The sequence below is a fragment of the Falco rusticolus genome, chromosome 4 (assembly GCF_015220075.1).
Source record: "Falco rusticolus isolate bFalRus1 chromosome 4, bFalRus1.pri, whole genome shotgun sequence".
NCBI classification, from domain to species: Eukaryota; Metazoa; Chordata; class Aves; order Falconiformes; family Falconidae; genus Falco; species Falco rusticolus.
The window spans coordinates 46,367,644-46,384,479 of record NC_051190.1 but is presented as its reverse complement, the minus strand read 5'-3'; the positions used below and the strand labels follow the sequence as shown (position 1 = coordinate 46,384,479).

At 49.0% G+C, this 16,836-nt stretch overlaps 2 protein-coding genes across 9 annotated transcripts; both read left to right on the top strand.

Annotated features, from left to right (window-relative positions):
• Positions 1-2,525: 2,525 nt before the first annotated feature.
• LOC119146633 (cold inducible RNA binding protein) lies at positions 2,526-7,397 on the top strand. 6 transcript variants are annotated; one of them, XR_005103793.1, is made up of 8 exons: positions 2,526-2,654; positions 3,463-3,571; positions 3,667-3,773; positions 4,076-4,214; positions 4,317-4,401; positions 4,533-4,597; positions 6,959-7,064; positions 7,240-7,397. XR_005103793.1 is itself a non-coding variant. In XM_037384615.1 (7 exons), the coding sequence occupies exons 2-7, from the start codon at positions 3,469-3,471 to the stop codon at positions 5,036-5,038; spliced, it is 516 nt and encodes a 171-aa protein (XP_037240512.1). In that variant the 5' UTR covers positions 2,526-2,654; positions 3,463-3,468; the 3' UTR covers positions 5,039-5,762. The 6 variants fall into 6 exon arrangements, 4 of the variants coding, with proteins under 4 accessions (XP_037240512.1, XP_037240511.1, XP_037240510.1 ...); XR_005103791.1 differs by having other exon boundaries at positions 4,530-4,597; XM_037384615.1 differs by lacking the exons at positions 6,959-7,064; positions 7,240-7,397 and adding an exon at positions 5,022-5,762.
• A 3,850-nt stretch (positions 7,398-11,247) lies between these two features.
• On the top strand, positions 11,248-16,519 carry FAM174C (family with sequence similarity 174 member C). Of its 3 annotated transcripts, none has more exons than XM_037384622.1 (3): positions 11,248-11,577; positions 11,850-11,966; positions 12,525-16,519. In XM_037384622.1, coding segments are annotated over exons 1-3 (399 nt in total). In that variant the 5' UTR covers positions 11,248-11,296; the 3' UTR covers positions 12,526-16,519. The 3 variants fall into 3 exon arrangements, with proteins under 3 accessions (XP_037240519.1, XP_037240518.1, XP_037240517.1); XM_037384621.1 differs by having other exon boundaries at positions 11,805-11,963; XM_037384620.1 differs by having other exon boundaries at positions 11,805-11,966.
• Positions 16,520-16,836: the final 317 nt, after the last annotated feature.

Genomic DNA, 16,836 nt, shown 5'->3' with positions numbered 1-16,836 from the left:
CATGCCAGGGACACAAGCTCAGGGTTGGGCTCTCTTTTTCTGTCTTGAAGGGCAAAACCTGATTTGCAGTGTCTAATGGCAGACAAGCCTCCTTGCTCTTCCGGGCCGCAACTGCTGCGCTGATGGACCACGCAGCTGCATGCAGAATTAGGTAGAACTAAAAAATAACCCAGGCTTATTCAATAATTCAAATGCAGAGTTTAAAATTAAAATGCCCTCCTCAAATCAGGAAATAGTTTTTTCATTTGCATAAAATATTGTAGTACTTTATCCTTTTAGTCAGTTTCATCCTGTTTTTAACTATTGGTTTAAGATTTTCTGTGTTGAATCTCCTTTTGCTGCAAAACATACCAGATACACTTAATAATATATATATATAAAATGTATATTATAATTACTCAGTGCTGTTAATTTGCTCTCAGGACTGAAAAGTTGTGAACTTTTTTCACAGTATGAAAATCATAATAATAATATAGGATTGGGAGCTCAACGATACTGGGTTTTTTTACTTGCTTGTTAGCACTTTGGAGGCAGCTGGCAGCATGAGGCTGCAGTGTGCTGTCCCTGCTGGCCCCCTATGCCTGGCAAAACTGCCGATGGCATAAGCACCATAACACAAAACACTGTCTGTGTGCTGTTGTGAGAGCTGCGTTGAGGAGTAACAAAACACCTATTTTTGTGTGTACAACAGCTGAGGTTCAGGCAGAGTGCAATACTGAGATTCCTCTGTATTTCATAATTACTATAGGTGCTTGTGTACAAAACAACCCTTTTCCTGTAGATCCCAAAAGGTATAGTAACAAATCAGAAAGGAAAAGCCCAATTTCCTTACTCTGTGAGGCACAGAATGGGTAGCTGCTGCTTTTACAGAACAATAGTGGGCAGAAGACTTCTTTGTATTTCACTGTGGTTTCTTTTTGCTCTCGGCGCTCAGTTAGGAAATCCGTCGCGTTATCTGCAGTCAGTCCTGATTTTAAAACCTCCAGTGTTACTATTCTGTGCAACCCTGCTCTGACCAGGAAAGACTGGAGGACTACAGAGGTGACATGACGGAAGGGGGGAGGCTAGGCACACGTGTGCAGGTGTGTGCACACTCCTGCTGCAAACTGTAAAGGAAATTACCAAGTAGTTTTCTCCAGGATTGAGCTGATCCGGGCAGGGGGAGCAATGAAGTGACCTCCAGAGACCTGTCCTCGCCTTGTTTTCTTCCACCCTTTCTTTCCAGCTCTTGTCTGCAAGACGCAGTTTTCCTCCTGTGCGTCTCTTCCTCTCAGAGGTTTTAAAATAGTTCTACATTTTCTAGATGAAACTGTACTTGTATGAAAAACTGGAAAAAAAATGTTTGTAGGTCTTTTTAAACCAATGTAAGTCCATTCCAGGGACACGTGTTCATCTTTGCCAGTTTCCACTTTCAACAAGGAAGTTTTTAATGCTGAAGACATTTTTACCTTAGAAAAACACCAGGGTGGGCTTTTAAACATTTCAATAAAAATTGGGCTGAGCAAAGTCCTTTTATTAGTATGTTTTATACGAAACCACTTATGCCTTGAAACCAGCGATGGGGCTCCTTTTTACATTCATTGTGCCGTGCTCTCCCAAGCATGTGTGGGGGTGTGGAAGAACCAGTACAACACTTCAAAGGAAGAAGCTGCCTCGCTGTACGGATTATTCACCCCGCGCTGCCACAGGAGGAGGCAGGGAAGCTGCAATTGCTGCCGCACCCTGCGGGGCAGGGAGAGGAGAGCGGCCTCCCCGGGAAGCTCTGCCGGCTTTGGGGGCGGCGTGTTTGCTGAGGCATGCCTGGGGGTGACGAAGACGCGACCCTGGGCCTACCAGGGACAGGGGGACCTGCTGCCATGCCACGGAGCCACGTTCTGGTAGCGAGTGCCGAGGCCTGGGGAGACATGGGGACAGGCAAGGCCTCCGCAGGACGCGGGGGACAGGCCTCCCTCAGAGGAGGGGAGAGGAGGCGGCAGGGCCCTGACGGGCGGGCAGGCGGCACGCAGGGCAGTGGAACGAGCCTACCCGGCACGGGCGGCACAACGGAAGCAGGACGGTCCAGGAGCAGCGAGGAGGCTGGGGCTGAGCCCGGGTCCGGTGACGGGCAGCACTCGCCGCCCAAGATGGCGGCGGCCCCTCAGGCGGCCCCTTTGTCTGCAGCAGCCGCCGCATTGCCGCGAAGGGCGCGAAACTGGGGCAGCGCGGACACGCCCCCCTCGGCGTGCGGCCACCAGGGAGGGCGGGGCGAGAGCGGCCGCCGGCCAATCGGCTGTCTCCACTTCCTTTCTTCTCACAGGGGCTCCCCCGGCCAACGGTCTCCGCGCTCCCGACCAATCCGCGCCGCGCCCCGGGCCCCGCCCCCTGGTGGGCGGAGTGGGCGAGGGGCTGCAGCATTTTTGTTTTCGCTGCCCACTGCCCGCGGCCCTCGCCGCGGCTCATGAATATTAAGAGCACCCGGCCCAATCAGCGGGTGCGGCGGCGGCAGCGCTTTAGTGGCGTCACTCGCCCCGCCTTGCGGTGGGGGGATTAATCTGCGTATTCATAGGGTGGGCGGGGCAGGGCGCGGGCGCTTATAAGCCGCCGCCCCGCCAGCCTCAGCGTACATCGCGCCGAAGCTTTGAAGTGCTGTGTGGACCCCGCGCCTCCAGGCACCGGTAAGGCTCCCGCTGCGGTGGGCGGGCTGCGGCCGGGGGGGGGGCCTCGGGGCGCCGGAGCTGGAGGAAACGTGTTTTTGAAATTGCGGTCTCGCTCGCTGCCTGGGGGGAGTTGGGAGCGGGGCGCCCGTCCTGCGCCACGGGTGTCCCCTGTGGCCGCGGGGAGCCCGGCGGAGCCGTCCCGGCCGACTGCCGTGGGGGGAGGGAGCCGGGGGAGGGGAGAAGCGCGCCCTCGGAAACAAAATGGCGACGAGCTTCGGCCGTGCAAAATGGCGGCGGGCGGGAGGAGGGGCGGCGGGCTGCGCCTGCGCGCGGGGGGCGGGCCCGAGGGAGGGGCGGGGGTCCCGCGCCCGGGCGGGGGTCGACGCCGCGGGGCGCGCCTGCGCACAGGGCCGCTGGCAGCCGCGGGGCGCCGGGCCTGGGGGGGGGAGGGGGGCGGCGCGACCCGGGGCCCCGCTGCGGGGAGCGGGCCGAGGGCCGAGGCCTCAGCGGGCGGGAGGCGGCCCCTGGCCCCTGCCGCTGTCCGGGCGGCGTGCGCGGTGCGGCCCGCCTGGCGCTCTGCCGCAGGCCTGGGGGCCCGGGCCCCCTTCCCGGGGAGGCGCTGCGGCGGGGGAGGCGCTGCGGCCGGAGCGGCTCTGCGGGCTGTGCCTCCGCCATGCGCAGCACCGCTTCCCTGGAGTGCCAGTGTGTGGGCCCTACAAGGACGGAACCGCGTTCTTGTGGTGTTGAAACAGATAGAATTTTCCAGACGCCATGAAATTACATCTTTTGATACGCTGACCGACCCCCTGATACATTGATTTTGCAGGTCAGAATGGCATCAGATGAGGGAAAACTCTTTGTCGGTGGACTGAGTTTTGACACCAACGAGCAGTCATTGGAACAAGTCTTCTCTAAATACGGACAAATTTCTGAAGGTAAAATTGCAATAGCAAGCTGTGACCTTCTCCACAAATTTATCGGCTTGCACAGGTGTTGATGCGTTTTCTCTTTTTGTCTCCTGCCCGTATAGTTGTTGTGGTGAAAGACAGAGAGACTCAGAGGTCCAGAGGTTTCGGCTTTGTTACTTTTGAAAACATAGATGATGCTAAAGATGCAATGATGGCAATGAACGGAAAGGTAAGGAGGCCTTGGGGCAGATTCTGTATTTTCTAAGGTGTAGTAACAGAATCCTGAAAAATAATTTCTTAATGATTTGTGACCTAACCTCTCTAACTGAAAACCAGTGATGTTACAGGAACAGCTGTATGTGCTGTGTGAATGTGAATTTACTTAGTTAGTTGGTCTAGTTGTGACATGAAATAATGGTAAGAACTAGCGAATTCTGGCACTGTTTAGCTGACGGTGAAGGTGTGTAACTCCTTGTACGTGTGTTTTGCTATTTAAGTATTGAGTTGGCTTATTGTTTTTCTGTTCTTTAGTCCGTAGATGGACGTCAGATCAGAGTTGATCAGGCTGGAAAATCTTCAGAGAACAGATCTCGTGGCTACAGAGGGGGCACTTCTGGGGGCAGAGGTTTTTTCCGTGGGGGCAGAGGTCGGGGCCGTGGCTTCTCTAGAGGTGAGTGTGTTTCAATGACCTGACTCGCGGTGCATGAAGTGGTCATGGTATTTGTCAGAGTGCTTAAAAAGAACAACCAACATGGTCTGGTGTTTGTTCAAGGAGGTGGAGACAGAGGTTATGGCGGAAGCAGATTTGATTCCAGAAGTGGAGGATACAATGGCTCCAGAGACTACTATAATAGCAGGTAAAGTCATCACAACCACTAGTGGGTTGTTGTGAAACTCTTTTGAGCCCATTGCCTGTTTGACGTAAGTGTCAGTAGGCTCTGGAAACAACTGAGCAAATACAAAGCACGTGAATGTTTTCTAACAGCAGGAGTCAAGGTGGCTATGGTGACAGGTCTTCAGGAGGGTCCTACAGAGACAGCTATGACAGTTACGGTAAGTCTTGGTTCAAATGGGAATGATGAGTACGTATGCTGTAGGAACTCTAAACCTTCTGACCCTGTACTTGAATCTGGAAATACTGAAAGGCTCAGTTGGACTGTACCACTGTTTTCTGCTCTTGCCCGTAAGAACCAATCTGTCAGGCTTTGGACGTGGTTGTGCCGTTTAAATTTCTAATTTGTAATGCATGTGTAGGAGTTGCTTGGATCTAAGGCAAAGCAAGTTTTTAAAATGCGTTCCTCGAGCTTGAGACTAAGACAAAACTCGGATGCCCTAACAAACTTTAATCAAGGGTGGGGGAGTTCTCTTTACGATGTAGCGAACTAGCACTAGCTTCTGAAATAATGCAAGGGAGTAAAATGCTGGAACTTGTCTATGCTTCAGTGCCTTTACAATTGTGCCTGCTTCTTGTCCTCAGCTACACACAACGAGTAAAAATCCTTCCTGACTCAAGATCGTCCTTCCAATGGCTGTATTTATAAAGATTTTTGGAGCTTCGCTGAAATCGTTATTGTGTAGTACATCTACTTGTATTTTCACTTTTGTAGTATTATCAGTTCTAATCTTGTCAAACACAGCCTGACAGCTTCTGATATGAGATGGTCTAATTAGACTTTTCTTTAAGAAAGCTCTGCTTTCAAGTGTTTTTAATCTTTTTTTGAAAGCATTTCAGATTTTATTTTACCCTTCGTGATGAGCCAAGGTGTTTTTTTTAAAGTTGTGAAGTTGGGGCCCCAATTCAGTTTCTTTTGAGATAGAAAGGACCTTTAATTCAATGTTCACTGGAAGCTGAACAAGCTGTGGACTTTTTTTAAGTGCATTACCTTCGTCTTTTGTAACATTCCTTTAGTGTAGCAAGGTAGGAATGCAGCCTGGGTACAAATTGGAAGGCAAACCACCTTGATATATCTAAAGAGAAACTTGCTTGTATGTTCAACCTGCATAACGGTATTTTTACTGTTGTAATGATGTAAATTACCCAGAAATAGACTTGCAAACTTACCATAAAAGAGGTTCTTGAAAATGTTTATTTATATTGTCCTTTTTTACTGGAAGAAATATGCATATTCCATTGATATTGTATTTGAAGTGGTAAAGGATTCTTGTATACAGTTTTCTTTGGCTTTACGAAGCCTATTAAAAGACCGTCTGAAATGAACTCTGTTCCTGACATTTACATTTCATTGCACAACACAATCTTCGAAGATGAAGAACAGCCTAAGCGATAGGGAATGCCAGAGGAGAGGAGAAGACTAGTGATAGTGTAAGAGCAAGCCAGATTTATTGACCAGTTGCTAGAATTTAATCTTAAACCGGTCTTGGCATGTGAATTCGTCAACATACTTTCACACAAGAATAGTCAAAACTTGTCTAGAGGCAGAGGACTGAAAGTGTATACCTTAGGATGTGCAAGTACTTGAAGCCTAAAGTCAGGAGTGGAGGGAACGCTAGTGTTAGGTAGGATAATTGATGTTTCCTTAAAACACTGAAATAGCCTACATTGAAAAGCTGTAGTGAAGAATCAGTCCTTTAGTAACTGGACTAGTTACTAGCTTGACAGGAGTGTTCAATGGTAGGTAAATTGCCGTAATTAGCTAGCTTTGTCATTGCCTTACAAGTTCTAAGAATTCTTTGCTAGCATATGGAAACTGCAGTGTCCTTGGAGAAAAGAAGTGTTGTGCCTCCAACAGAAACCTCTGAGACGAAAGCTGCTCTCTTGGCTAGTTCATATGTGGAAATAGTCCTGTAATTCGAGGTAACTCCTTTTGCTCATGTCCGCATCCTTCCTCTTGTTGAGAGCTCATTTGAAAGTCTAATGTACCTGTGAAAATATTCCTTTTGACAATTTTGGTCAACTGATGGAAAAATTTTAACCCATGCCGTATGCAACCTTTGGCTTGTGGCACAACTTCAGTTCCACAGATCAGAGTTGGGCATGCAGTCATGTCTTGCTAGTAGGTATGGAAGCAAGATGGGAAACGAATTCCCTGACTTGATATGTGTTCATCTATTGAGAATCTTCCTAGACTTCATTAAGTTGCTCACTTTAATTGTAGCTTTCTTTGCCATCCTACTTGTTGCCATTAACTTTTTCCCATAGCCCACACCTCCTAAGCAGCCATGTCAAAGTGGTTAACTCTCTGCTTAGGGATCAAATGATACATTGGCTGGCATATCAAAGGCATCAGCCAGCCCTGGAACAGTTTTCCCAGACTGTGCTTCTGTGATGTGATGGGTTCAGCGAATGGCTTGTGAAACCCTCGTATCCGATGTGACTTGTGTTGGGGGGGGAGGCGGGTGGCAATGTAAAAGTCTCTGTTTGATATTTTTATTAATGCATCTCTGCTTTGGCAGGCTGAAGAGAAGATGGACACTCAACGCAGAAGCTGAGTGGGGATTCTGAGGACAGGAGAGTATGTGTTCCGAGGAAGCAGGACCGAGATGCGAGTATGCCAACCAGGTAATGTCTCTTCAGTGTGCTTCTCGCCCCCACATCTTTTCCTGGAAAAAAAAAAGTTTGGCTCTGTTACTGGTTTTACAGTGCTGTTCTCCAGGCAGGAGTCTGACCAGTAGTTTCTAGGTGAGATTTCCCACATTCTTCACCTTCAAATTCATTGTTTTAATTTTTATTTCAGCAATGAGACACATCATCAGAGAAGATCAAGAAGGACAGCCGTGGACTGACAGGAGTGGTGGAGATGAAGAGCTTTGAGCAGTGTGACATGATTTTTATATATAGGTCAATTGAACAAGCAAATAAGTTAGAATAAAATATTGCAATGTGGAAAAAAAATGAAATCTCTGTAGTACTTTTGTGAGGAGGTCTAAGAATATTAGACTGTGGCCAAGGCATACTGTAGAAATCTAGTTCCCTAGTGTATAGCCCAGTTAAAAGTAAGAAATAAGCCAAGGCTGTTCTGGCTGGGGAGGTTGACAGAGGGTGACCTGGCTTTAAGGGCAGTTTGAGGAAGAAATTCGATTTGTATCATTGTAACCTTGAACTTGTTGGCCTAATTACATAAAGTTTGTGTGGCTGTGAAACTTCAATATAGTGAAGCAGCTACATCTGAAGGCAGCTGTTGGATGAGCAGTTATGTAAACAAGGAGTCAGTACTTGCACAGAACAGAAGCTGCTGCTTCCTGTTGAAATTGTAACAAATACAGGTTTCTAATTTGCACTAAAAGCTTTTCTTTTTTTTTCAACTTGGTCAATGAATTATTTCTTCCCATACACGTCAGAGTAATCCAATAGTTTTGCTGATGAAGGTTGAGATGTGGTACTTGGTGCCAGTCACAGAAGTGGCTGCACACATGTAGAGTTTTACACCCTGCAAAATTTTCAGGTGGGACATGATGTGTCTGTCCTGCAACTGGTGATTCTGTGTTTAAGTACTTGCTTCAAGACAGAAAGTTGCCTCGGATCTCCCATCACAGTGAGGTGGCTATTTGCAACTTCACGGTTTGGGTTTTGACAGATTCACTCAGGGTTTTTTGGGGTTTGGTTGTGGTTTTTGGGTTTTTTGGGTTTTTTTTGGTCCTGGAATTTTTGCTTTTCTAGTAGAGCAACTTGTATCAGGTGAAAACCATTAGGTGCTTGGACATAAACAGAGTGAGTGAGGCGAGTTGTGGAAGCGGTACTGAGCCATGCAGCTTTTGAGTACTGCAGTTGGAAGCCTCAGCTATATGGTGGGAGCATCCAGGCTTAAAAATGGTAGTAAGGTAGTACCAGTTAGGATAGTAGCTGGTTTCACTGCTCTGATTAGTGCCACCAAGGTGTCCTGTACCGATGGGGCAAAGCATGAGCTTCCTAGGTGAGGTATTAAGAAAGTACAGTCTTAACAGCTGGCAATTTAAAAAAAAAAGTTTTAAAACACTTGCAGGTGATGAAAAAGAAGCTGTAGAGCTGGAACAAAAACTACTGGTATGTGTGAAAGGGAAATTCAGCCCAAGATGAAAGGTGCCTCAGCCGCCAATTGTGGGGACTGTGATTGTGTATTCATTCCTTTGACACTGGATTAGAACAGCTAATAAAAGACTTGGTGCCATCGTCCCTAATTAGCAGATGTTGCCTTTTATTTGCAATGGCTATTGTATTCTGCAGAAACTGTTCTGTGCAGGAGTTAGAAACACCTGGGTTGTGGTGGTTAATTAAGGTTCCTGGTTGTTGTTCTCTTAATTACTGTAATTTTGGTTGCCCTGCCTTGCATCCAAGCAGCTCGCTCTTGCACCTGACTTCCACACAGTGTGGTGGTAGGCACCCAAAGGTGGGGTTTTGCTCGCTCTGTAGAAGGGCAGGTAGGGTGCAGAGCAAGGGAATTCACGTTCCCTTGCAGGAAGTTTGTGCTCTGAAATAATTTTCTCTGGTCTGTTGCCCTTCACCTGCTCTCTATTATAAACTGTGAAGTTACTGGGAGAATTTCAGCCGTTTGTGTTAGTTAAGGTGTGGGCTGCAGAGTGCAAATTTTGTAACCCCAGCTCTCATGACTGGCATTTTCCTCCTGCCCAGTTTTGTCCTTCAAAATGGCCCATAAAAAACGTAAACCAGCCAGACTGATTACCCTTTCCTTCCACCGCTGTCTATACACATACCCTGTATGTACAGAATATTTGTTCTGAATTCGTTTTATTCCCTTGCTACCTAATCCCTGTCTTGTAACAAAGTCAGATGAGTGCTGGTTGCTGAATTCCTCCAGCTGATCTTTGGCTTCATCTCTTGTGTGTCATGAATTATAAGAATTCTCTTAAGTAGTGGTGGATGTTTTCTGATATATCACACTAACTCAAACTGTCCTTAACAGCCTGAAGGGTAAAGATTTACCTTTGATACAGAGTGGAAGCAGCACAGATGATTTCTACTACCCTGCTTCTCTGCCCCGTTGCTGGCAGAGCTGTGAAATGAGCACTGCCTTCCTGAGAAACCCACTGAAACCGCGCTTGTGTGGCTCCAAGTGAATTAATGCACATGCCTGATGCTCGTGAAAAATGAGGTCTTGTTCTGTGTTAAATCCTGCAAGTGACAGCTCAATAACGAGGAGGATTTATCCTGCTTGAGAGGCTGACAGCTGTGAAGGTATTTTTGGCAGTTTGGATGGGAGTGGGGCAGGAGCCTGCAATGTGAAAGCAGTAAGTTTCTGATCTCTGCTACTCCTGCCCACTTCTTTTGTGTCAATAGAACACATTAGATTGCTTTATCCTGCCTTTTTTCTCAGCGTTTTTTTAATTGATGCTTCTGGTTGTGCTATGCCCCACTTGAAGGACGGTCTTCAAAGCAATGTATTGCACAAAAAAGTCTGCTCGTATGGCCTCAGTGCTGTGAAGCAGGGCTGTGGTGCCTTGTGCTGCTGCTCCTGCTCCGATGCTTGAATCTGGAGCAGATGGGTGTGATGGAGGCCAGACATTGTGCTGGTATAAAGGAACTAAATTAAGGGGTAAAACCAGCTTTAAAAACTTGTGCCCTAAGAAAGGTCTTGCTCGGGAGCCCTAGGCATGCAGGGGCTGGGGGTGGGGGGTGGCAGCAGGGTGCCCCCAGCCCCCCCCCCCCCCCCGAGGGCTTCTCGGCCAAAAGCCAACGCAGACCAGAGCCCTGTGGGCAGAAGGGGGTGGTTATTAAGCTTGTTTTCTGAAACCTCCTTTTCTTTTTGTAACCTTTTTCAAACTACCCAAGTGAACAGAACTTAAAAATCAGCTGACATGCTTTTGGGGGCTGTTATCCAGCAATTCACTGGTGAGGATTTTTGCATGGTAATGGAGGATGATATCAGGCATATATCATATATATATATCTCTCAGATATAGGAGCATGAGAATGTGAAAAACCTTTGCTGATAAAAATGCAACCAGGTGATGTGTAAACATTCAAGCTGTAAACACACACAAAGCGTCGTTTCAAAGGCCACCCTAAATAGAACGCCTCGATGCTTGAATGCAGGCAGGAATAATTAATAGGTGCAAAAACAGGCCTAGTTCGAGGTGCTGCTATTTTGCCAGTGCTAATTATGGCGCTGCACTAACGAGTTGTTGCTGGGGTGTGGGGCTTAGGCCTGGTGGGACACTTGGGTTGGCTTGGGGGGGGCCCGGCCCCCTTCCAGGCAAAATGCTCCTGCTTTTAAATTTTTTTTTTTTCCTTCAGGCCCTGTGTGCCTGGGCAGCTGGGCCCTTCCCCAGAGGCTCGGGGCAGCTGAGGGCCCCCCCGGTCAGTTCTCTGTCCTGCTCCAAATGTGCCTGTTCGAAGTGGGGGGGACGGTGACCCTGAGGGTGAGAGTGTTGCTGGGGGGGTTATGGTGGCCCTAGGGGGGTATGGCGTTCCTGAGGGACTGAGGGCGGCCCTGAGGGGGTTATGGTGGCCCTAGGGGGGGTATGGCGTTCCTGAGGGACTGAGGGCGGCCCTGAGGGGGTTATGGCGGCCCTAGGGGGGTATGGCGTTCCTGAGGGACTGAGGGCGGCCCAGAGGGACAAAGGGCGGCTCTGGGGGAGGGTTATGGCGGCTCTGAGGGGGTTTCGGCAGCCCTGAGGGGGAGCGGCAGTGGCGGGCCGGGGTGGAACGGCGCCACCCCGGAACGGCGGTGCCCCGGAACGCCGCGCTCGGCTCCGCCGGGCCCAGCCGGTGCCTGCGCCGCGCCGCACCGTCCCGCCGCCTTCCTGCGCCCGCCCCGCCGAGGCGCCGCTCGCCGCTCAGCGCCGCCCGGCCTGGCCATGCTGCGGCTGGAGCTGCTCTGCCTCCTCCTCCTGCTCGGCCACGCCGGGCGGGCCGCCTCCCCCGCTCCTCCGGCCACCCCGAGCCCGCTCAACGGCACGGAAGCGCCGCGGGCGGCTGCGGGTGACGGGACGCGTCCGGGCCTGCCGCCGGCGTCGCGGCGGCCGCCGGGGTCGGGGCTGCCGCCGGGGTCGGGGCTGCCGGTGCTGAAGCGGGCGATGTACGTGCTGAGCGCCCTCTCGGCGCTGGCCGCCCTCTACTTCCTTCTGCGGGCGTTCCGGTGAGTGCTGGGCCCCGCTGGGTCCCCCTCCCTCTGCCAGGCCGGGGCTGGCTTCCCTGCGCATCCCTCCGGCACTGCTTGTGAAATGCTGCTGTACATTCACGCAGCTGTTAATTGACTAAGCTAATTAGCCTTAAACCATCTCCCGGTCCCACCCGTTTTGCCCTTTGATTCATAAAGGCCCTGCCGTGTGACAGCGCACTCACTCTGCGCTCTGTGTCCCCCAGCCCTAGGTCAGAGGGACCCAGAAATGAGCACAAAACTCATTCCAGGTTGAAGAAACCTCAGCGCAAGAAATACGGCCTTCTGTCAAATTACGATGAGAACATAGAGATGGCCTCTTTTGACAGTGATGAGGATACGGTGTTTGAAACGAAAAATCTGAGGTGGTAAGCGGGTGTTTTGTGTTTCTCTTTTCCTCGCAAGGGGCTAAGACTCCTTTTCTAAAGACCTGGGAGCTTTGGCACAGATCCTGCAACCAGATCTGCATAAATTAAACTTCTGTGTGTGGTCTCTCTGTGTTGGCACATAGACTTGATCTTGCCTTTCTTCATTTTCTGACCAAGTGCACTGAAGGGGACGTACCCCGGATTGTTCGGAGCACTGCTTTGTGTTTAGCAGGCTCGTAGGAGGGAGAGACAGCCCTTGTGTCCCGTCTGAGCCTCTCTGCATTAGACAGGAAAACAAAACCTCCTGTTTTCTTCAGTTTAGGAATTGCTCCCAAGTCACATCGCAGCTAAAACAGTCCAATTCCCGCTTTCACAGCGATGCAGTTTCGTCCTGTGGATCAACCAGAGTTTGGTTTCTCTGGAGGATGTTTTTTGGAAGCTGAGGAGGAGTGTTAGCTCACTGTCTGGCCTCTCAGCTCCCCCAGCTGTTTTGAGGTTGGTAGTGATCTGTCACTTTGTACCTGCTCACTCTGATGCCGGATGTCATCTTTTTTCCAGATGATTTGGGACCAGCGGCACCAACTGCACAGACTGACCAAGAGGGTGCAAGTCCAGTGGAATCACCAGTGCTCAAGTTTTATTTTTTTATATTTGCTTATAATAACTATTAATTAACAGTACAAATACTTCCATAGCTGGGGCAGGGGAAAAGGGGAACAAACCTGTTTCTTCACACACATTTTTTGGGGGAAGGTGGAGCTGCAAGCTAAATGATGCTGCCTTGGGTGCTGTTAACTGTGCAGGAAAACGTAACTCCTGGATGAATGCTCAGCATTTGAAAAGTTACTGCTCTGGACTCAAGTGCTGCAGCTGTGTCTGCTGGTATTTTGTAGGTGCTCATATCCCTCTCTACTGACTGTGGCAGTCAGCTTGAAGTATCAGGCAAGTGGATTCCTTTTGCAGGCGGATCCTCTTTCCTTCATGCAGCATCAGGTTACTCCTTTAGAACGTGTCTCTGTAATCAGTTCTGATCTAGTAGTAGCTGGGAGAACTCTCTTTTGTCTGTTACACTTGTGGTGGGTGTGGATAGTGCTGTGTTAGTTCAGAGGGAGTATAGCTTTGGGAATGAGTTAAATGCATCAGTTTTCTTGTAGTTGCGGGGTTAGCAGTTACACATGGTAATACAGGTCATGGGTTTACAGAACAAAGACATGTTTACAGATGAAAGGTGCCGCTTAGCCCAAAGGAGCATTTCTCCAAAAGAACAATCTGTTGTGTGGTCTGTGGAGCTGTGAGTGTTCAGACTGTTACGCCCAGCTCCAATGGTGCGTTCACCAGAGAAATGTGTGACATCTACCAAGCTTCTGGATTCTGAGCTTCTGGCTCTTGTCTGAAATCACCTGAGGAAGAGCTGGAGTGCTGCAGTTTGAGCCGAAGAACTTTAACTGCTAGTGTGATCTGTCTCTGAGCATCTGATTACTGGAAAAGGAGGACCCAAACGCCTAAGAACTGTGATTCTTAAACCGAGACAGCCCTGGCTCAATCTGGTTTTGTAGCGTACTGGAATTTCACTCCATTTGTGGTACTCAAGCTATGTCCCACTGTCAGCTCAGCAAACCGGAATGTTTCTGTGCAGCCGGTTGTGTTGATATTTGGGTTCTTATTGTGTAGGACCGAGTGTGAATGTGTTAGAAGGTCATTGTTAGGTGGATCTGCTGCTAAAATGGTGAAAACTGCTTGCTAAGAGCTCCTGTTTATGGCATGCCTTGCAGGGAAAGCCCTTCCTTGAAAACTATGGGCAGTGCAGATCTGCCCCACTTCCACCCAAAACTGGTAGTGCCTTTGTTAGAAGAACCCAAGGGAGTTGCCCTTCGGGCCAGGGAACTCCCTGCTTGACCTTACCTTTCAGATGAAGATTGAGAATGTCTTTGGGGTAATGGCTCCTTTTTTTTTTGGTTAGCAAATCCTCTAGATAAGGGGACAAAACTGACACTTTACAAAAAGAAGGGGGCAGAAGGGATATCCATATCAAATAGCGAGGACAAATGGTTTTGCTGCCAGTCACCTGGTAGCTGAGGGTCTAGCTGCTGCTCTGAAATCCCTCCCAAGGCAGCTGAGGGAGTGGTGTGATCCTGGTGCTCGCCTCTGGGAGGGCCAGCATTTCTCAGTGCAGGGTGGGTGACGTTTCCTGGAGAAATGTCATCCCAGGTGCTGGCAGCTTCGTCTTGCACACGTGCAAAAGATTTTAAAAAATACATATATTTTTAGTAATGCTGTCATGTGAACACAGCACTTGGATGTGCCCTAATTTCGTATCATTTGTATCCTTTCATGCCTCTTTTAGGTACTTTCTGCTTGTTTAGCTGATGCAGAGATGAAAGAGTTTGCTGCGTTCCTCTGTGAGGTAGCAGTAATGGCTAAATCTGGCCGTTGCTGCCCCTTGGGTGATCAAGAGAGCTGATTTGTTTGATTCCTGGTAGCGTAGATACTGCATAGGCTGGCAGGTGTGTGCGCATGCTGATAACTTTCTCTGGCTGTTCAACTCCCTCTGCAAAGTTGTTTCTTGCATTGTGCTGAAGCCAGGTAAGCTTGACTGTATTTCAGTGAACTGATGTGCCCTGGCTCAGCGTTTTGACTGACAGGTGCATTGGCCTTTCTTTATTCTGAGGCAATTGATCATACTTCAGGCTCTGCTCTTCATCGGACAGATGGGTTTTGCAATTTTGAAGTTTCCTTACCTTGCAAGAATGGATGGTTTTGGTTTTTTTTAATGTTAAAAAGTTGAATGATTTTGGTGAAAGAGGGGACCTCAAGCTGTACGTCCTGCCATAAAAATAATTTTGATAGAATTTGATTTTGCTGTAATGGTTATTTAGAATGTGAGCACGTAAGGATGTGGAGGGATACATCCAGTGCACATAATGAGGTCCGTATTCTGCTACTATGTAGGCAAATGGTAATTTGAAGGCCTGGAGGGTGTGCCAGCCCAGTGTCTGTGTGCCACGTACATGCTTTCAAGAGTCCTTCTGCTGGCTGTGGTTAAAGTGGTGGAGAGTAAAAAGGTGATCGTGGGGCTGTAGTGTAGCATTGCTGTCAGTTTTATTCTGATCCCATATTGGCTGGAGACGGGTTTGAGTTGTAATCCATGACCCTGTGTGGCTATTTCCATTTTCACTTGGAAGCATCCTGCATCTTGAAAGCAGTTGGTAGTCTGGATTTGCTCTTCGCAGACCAAGACCTTACGTTCCTGCTCCATTCTAAATCGTTGTTAAAGGCATTTTCTGAGAGGAGAAAACAAAGATGCTGATTACAGATCTGAGACTCCTTCGAGGACAAATCTATTGCTCGGCACAGCTGTTGCTGATCTCCATTTCTCCTGGAAGAATAAATTGGAGCTGTCGCAGCAGGTTCTCCTCACAACGGTGGAACAGTGCACCCATGGGCAATCAGTGCGAGGCCAGTGCAGGCTTTTGGGAGGTGGATCTTGCTAATAATAGTGGCTTTTAAAGCCTTGCGTTAGTTTCCATAATAAGAGAACAGTGCAGTAGTTGCTTCGGTTACGGTTTACTTTATGTGTATTTGATACCTGTGTTGATAGCCTGGTAGGTCTCTTTGCAACGGTTAGATCTTCTAGTAAGTTTTTCAGAATAGATTTAAATACATGGATGCAAACAGATGCACATGTGCTCTGAGCATGCGAGACAGCTCCGGTCTGGGAGCTGCGCAGCTGCATCAGTGCAGGGTTGTGCTTGTCTGAATACTGTGCTGCTGCTCGGAGGAATGTGTGTCTGTCCCTGGGCAGGCTGATGCCTCACCAGCTACTGCTGCACTTTTCTTTCTCCAGAGTGAATCAAGGTGTTAGTGGGAGGCTCTGTGGGCTCAGGCTGCCCTTCCTTGTTGGCCTGTGCAGGGCTCCTGCCGATCCTTGCCAAAAGGCTGTTGGGAGTTGATGGGCACAGGGTGATGAGGACCATGAGTGGAGCGCGTGGTTCCCTGCGATGCTGCGCAGTCACCAGCCTGCATGGGTCACAAGTGACTGCTACAGAGTTCGCTTGAAACAATCACTATTGTTTAAGCCAAAGCCTAATTTAAAAAGTTTACGTAATTGCCTCTCTGATCTTCTTGGAGGGCTGTATCGAATCCTCTACTGTTGATATTGAACTACTAGGCAAATCGACTGGACTGTCTGCTGAGGTTAATCAGATTGACTGAGAGCGATATGAGCATCAGCTCTCTATTGTTAATAACATGCTTCTGTTTTGTTTCATTTGTACGTGTGACTGGAATGGGATCTGCAGTGCGAAAGTGCTGGGAGATGGACCTGTGGGCTGAGCAGATTGCCAAGAAGTCAATAAAACAGCACTTCAGTGCGTTGTGTTGTCTGTGCTCTCAGAAATGGAGGAGCTAGTCTTTCACCCTCCTGCTTGAATTGTTGATTTATTTTTAAATAGCAACCAGTCCTGTATTGATTGATTGTTTTACTTTCGTTTACAGCATTCCCCCCTTCCATTGTGTCTTGAAACAAACGAAATAAAGCATTCCGTTTCACCCGATCCCTCCACAGCGGTGTGCTTGGCTGCTGGCGTTCGGGGTTGTGCTGTGGGGCCATCTCACATGGCTGCCTGGCTGCTGAGCCGATGGGATGGTGCTTTTATGGAGCCTTTCTCTGCTCAGCTGCCCTAGCTGAGCATTGCCTTGCGCTCTGCTTGGCAGTAGAGGCACACTATCAAAATGTTTTATGTGTTAGATCCACACGTCTCTCTGCCTACTGCTCACCTTCGCCGATCATCTCAGGGTTTGTTTCAGTTTTCTAAAGTCTCCTCCTGTGCTTTTCTCCCTGTTCTTACATGAATCCCTTTTCTTGTACAGC